The 5,000-nt window shown below is 42.6% G+C and overlaps 1 protein-coding gene across 1 annotated transcript in view; it reads right to left on the bottom strand.

Annotated features, from left to right (window-relative positions):
• The window catches only part of LOC135095241 (keratin-associated protein 5-1-like), a 35,790-nt gene extending 32,413 nt beyond the window's left edge, over window positions 1-3,377 (bottom strand). The window contains exon 1 of the mRNA XM_063996024.1: window positions 3,293-3,377. Within this exon, the coding sequence (XP_063852094.1) occupies window positions 3,293-3,377 (85 nt within the window). The remainder of the gene's footprint in view (window positions 1-3,292) is intronic.
• Window positions 3,378-5,000: the final 1,623 nt, after the last annotated feature.

The raw sequence follows: 5,000 nt of genomic DNA, 5'->3' as shown, positions 1-5,000 counted from the left end.
AGAGGAAGGAGTGTAAAGCAAGGAAAGGAGTAAAAGAATGTAGAGGAAAGAAGAGAGGAAGGAAGCAATAAGGTGAAAAAGAGGGAATATGTAGTGTGAGACTGGGCAAGAGAAACGAATGAAAGGGTGCAAGAGAGAGAAAGGTGCAGGAGAAAGGAAGGAAAGCGAAGGAGTGTGGAGGAGGGAAGGAAGGCGCGAATGGGGAGAGGAAAACAAGAATGAATGAATGTAAGGAAAAGGAAGGAAGGAATTGCAGTGAAGAAAAAAAGAAAGAGGGAAGGAGAGAATCGATGAGAGAAAGGAAAATAATGAATAACAATGGATGTGTAAAAGGGAAAGAGGCATTAAGTGGAAGCAAAAACGTGTTGATTATGAAAAGGAAGAAGGAAAAGAACGATAGTGAATGAAAAAGGTGAAAAAAAAGGGGAGAATCCACGTGAATAAATTGGGCAGAAAGAAGGAGTAATTGGAAAATGGAAGAAGAGGAAGTAGTAGGAAAAAGAAGAGATAAAAACAAAAAAAAAATCACAGTAGCGATTTGTTACGAAAAAGGAAATACGAAAGAGGAAATAAAGTAGAGGAAAAACTATATAAATCCGATCACAATTCAGATTTAATTTCCTGCACGAGTTTGTTTTGTACTTTGTGTTGTGGTGGTGGTGGTGGTGGTTGTGGTACAGGTGTTAACGGCTGTGGTTGTGTTGCTGTTGTGTTGGGGCTGTGGTGGTGGTGGTGGTGGTACAGGTGTAAACGGCTGTGGTTGTGTTGCTGTTGTGTTGGGGCTGTGGTGGTGGTGAACCAGATGGTGTGGAGCTGGGGTTGTTGTTGTTGCTGTTGTTGCTGTTATCGATTTTTATATTGTTTTACAGAGAGAGAGAGAGAGAGAGAGAGAGAGAGAGAGAGAGAGAGAGAGAGAGAGAGAGAGAGAGAGAGAGAGAGAGAGAGAGAGAGAGAGAGAGAGAGAGAGAGAGAGAGAGAGAGAGAGAGAGAGAGAGAGAGAGAGAGAGAGAGAGAGAGAGAGAGAGAGAGAGAGAGAGAGAGAGAGAGAGAGAGAGAGAGAGAGAGAGAGAGAGAGAGAGAGAGAGAGAGAGAGAGAGAGAGAGAGAGAGAGAGAGAGAGAGAGAGAGAGAGAGAGAGAGAGAGAGAGAGAGAGAGAGAGAGAGAGAGAGAGAGAGAGAGAGAGAGAGAGAGAGAGAGAGAGAGAGTGAGTGAGTGAGAGAGAGAGAGAGAGAGAGAGAGAGAGAGAGAGAGAGAGAGAGAGAGAGAGAGAGAGAGAGAGAGAGAGAGAGAGAGAGAGAGAGAGAGAGAGAGAGAGAGAGAGAGAGAGAGAGAGAGAGAGAGAGAGAGAGAGAGAGAGAGAGAGAGAGAGAGAGAGAGAGAATGTTAAAGGAAACCTGGTGTGTCGTGGCGTTGACCACACTGAAAGGCAGGCATCTACTCGTAACTAGGAGTAGCCGGAGATTATAGGAAGACGTGCCACGTAACAAGGAACATAATATACCATTTTGTCTCAATCCTTATTTATATTTCCAGTTCACATTACCCACATCAGTGCACTACACATTCTCGATCCAATGGGCATATTTGTTGCTCCAGTCCGGCACTATAACCAAACTTGTAATTAGAACCAATGGAGTTGGCACCCCACTTTCCACACGATCAGCTACACTGCCCTCACGTTGACACCACTCAGCCCGACTCGTCCACCTGGCAACCTAACGCCGTTGGCTGCTAACTCCTGCAACCATACACCAACATAACTATTCTTACACAACCCTCACTATGCATCGCCCGATAATGGACAGTTGTTACCTAGCCCAACAATCACAATTCACTTTGTTCTCCCCGATAAGGAACATTATTTATAGAACCCGTTAAACACACAATGAATACTTAACACTTAAGTGTAGTTATCAATGCCTCTGAATAACACCTTATCCAATTGTGTGCAATAGAAAACACAGTGAAAACAATTACCAGGAAAGAAAAGAGTAAGTGTACTCACCTCAAGAGTGCAGGTGTGTAGACTTTGGGAGACGGGAGGAAGCAAGGCGTGAGGTGGGAGGTGCCTGTGGGGAGAGACACACTGTGCTTCATGCTCTTACATTTATACTCCACAAGCACAAGTCTGTACCTGTGTACATCTATCTATTTGTATCTATCTGAATAAACACACACACACAGAGAGAGAGAGAGAGAGAGAGAGAGAGAGAGAGAGAGAGAGAGAGAGAGAGAGAGAGAGAGAGAGAGAGAGAGAGAGAGAGAGAGAGAGAGAGAGAGAGAGAGAGTCATCCAAAAATGTACTCCTTGTTTGACTCGCTATAATTAACTGAATTTTTTTGTTTTTTTCAGAAGCAGTTGGCCAAAATAATAATGCCAGAAGTAAGACAAAGCTTTGAAGAAAGAACATCTGTCATAAAGTGTTACTGGAGGCACGAAAATGTCAAAGAAGTGCAAAGACAATTCAGAAGACACTTTGACAGGGATCCACCCAGGTGACGCACCATTGCTCGCATCACAGCTAAGTTTGTACCAGATGGAACTGTTCACGACCTCCATAAGCAAGCGTGTGTAGTAGTAGTAGTAGTAATTGTAGTAGTAGTAGTAGTAGTAGTAGTGGTTGTAGTGGTATTAGTGGTGGTAGTAATACTAGTGGTAGCAGTAATAGAAGTAAGGAGAGTAAAAGCCTTTGTGAGAGGAAAAAAGTAGTAGTGGCAGTAATAGTAGTAGTAGTGGTAGAGGTAATATTTGCGATTTGTTACTACTACTACTACTACTACTACTATTACTACTACTACTGCTACTACAACAACTACTACTACTACTACCTCTACAACTATTACTACTACTGCTGCTAATAATACTATGTGAATATTAATAGTAATGCCTTAAAAATTGTTGCAAAAACAGCTGCAGTAGTAGTATTTAAATTAGTAATAGCAGTAGTAATAATAGTGGTAATAATAGTAGTAGTAGTAGTTTTTGTTGTTATATTGTTACTATAATTGTTATCAATATCACACACACACAGTAGTAGTAGTAGTAGTAGTAATAGTAGTTATAGTAGTAGTAAGAGTAGAAGCAATAGTAGTTTTAATAATTTAGTATAATTTAGTTATTTGATTAATTTCATTTATTTATTTATCTATTTTATTTTATTTATCTATTTATTTATTTATTTTTTTTTTTTTGGGTAGATATATGGTGTTTTTTGGTGGATATGAGTGTGTTCGTTGGTTGAACAAGTCCCTGTATATCAAGTAGACCTTTGTGTGTCGCTCAAGTACCGAACGGCCTGGAAACACTGAGCCAAAGGGACGCCGCTCAGTCTGCAGCCAGTGTGGCTGCAGACTGTGTGGTGCGCGTGTGTATCGCATTGTGTTCCTCCTCAAAGACTTAGTGGTGGTCAAGATAACCAGGATTGGCCAAGCCCTCCCTGAAGTGTGCTACCAGTAGTGTACCAGGTGTGTTGAGTAGCCGCCAGGTGTACAGCCATACGTGTGTTGTGTACATGTGCATGTTGTGTACGGAAAGACCTCCTGCTGGTGTTTTGTTAGTCCCATCATGCCTCTGGCCCGGGAAACTACACTTGCCCCTCTTCTCAGAGACGCCATCTTGTTGTGTCAGTCCGAGACGCCTCCTTCCCCCCACCTCTCTCCCCACCACCCGCCAGCCACTCCTTCTCACTTCCGCCAGCATTTCTGGCCGCCCAATAGCCAGCAGCCCCTTCACGGCCACTACCTGCCAGCACGCCTTCCTGTCCTTATCTCCTCCCACTCCCTCCCCCTACCCTCAACCCACTCCTTCCTAAGCCCATTTCGCCACCCACTCCTGCCAGGCCCCTACCAGCAACCCACTCCTTCCATCTCCCAGCCTGCCAGCCGCCCCTTCCCGCCCCCCACCCACCATCCACTCCTTCCGGCCCCCACCCGCCTCACGCTCCTTTCCCGTTTCCGCCGGCCACACACGAGGTGCTCTCCTCGCTCCCTCCCCCCACTCATGACGTCACGGACGGCGGTGACAGTGACTAGCTGGTGTGAACCGCACCTCACACTCGCTCTACCTAAATACTGCTACTACTACTGCTACTGCTGCTACCACTGCTGTTACTATTACTACTGTTACTTCTACTGCTACTATTACTACTACTACAATTACTAGTGCTACTACAATTCTGTTACTACTATTACTGCTACTGCTGCCACTACTGGTGCTACTACTACTACTGCTGCTACTACTACTACTACTACTACTACTGCTACTACTATTACAACTACTACAATTCTGTTACTACTACTACTACTACTACTACTACTACTACTACTACTACTACTACTACTACTACTACTACTACTATTACAACTACTGATACTACTACTACTACTACTACTACTACTACTACTACTACTACTACTACTACTACTACTACCTACTACTACTACAATTACTACTGCTACTACGCTTACTTATGTTACTACTACTACTATTACTACTACTACTACTACTACTACTACTACTACTACTACTACTACTACTACTACTACTACTGCTGCTACTACTACTACTCGTTCTACTTCTACTACCGCTACTAATACTGATATTAGCTCTACTACTACTACTACTACTACTACTACTACTACTACTACTACTACTACTACTACAACTACTATTATTACGATTACTGTTTCTACTATTACTTCTATTAGTATTACTATGACTATTATTATTACGACTACTTTTAGTACAAAAATGAATACTACTACTATTACTACTACTAAAATAATTATTATTTCGAGTACTCATACTACTACTACTACTACTACTACTACTATTACTACTACTACAACTACTACTACTGTTGCTACTACTACTACTACAACTACTACTTCCTTGCAAGCCTCCCTGTCCGCTTTACCGTCATTCCTTGATTCATATTTTTTATTATTTATATTGTTATTAGTGTGTGTGTGTGTGTGTGTGTGTGTGTGTGTGTGTGTGTG

Source organism: Scylla paramamosain, chromosome 48 (genome assembly GCF_035594125.1).
Source record: "Scylla paramamosain isolate STU-SP2022 chromosome 48, ASM3559412v1, whole genome shotgun sequence".
NCBI classification, from domain to species: domain Eukaryota; kingdom Metazoa; phylum Arthropoda; class Malacostraca; order Decapoda; family Portunidae; genus Scylla; species Scylla paramamosain.
Note: the sequence above shows the minus strand (reverse complement) of the source record. Positions and strands in the feature narration are given on the sequence as shown.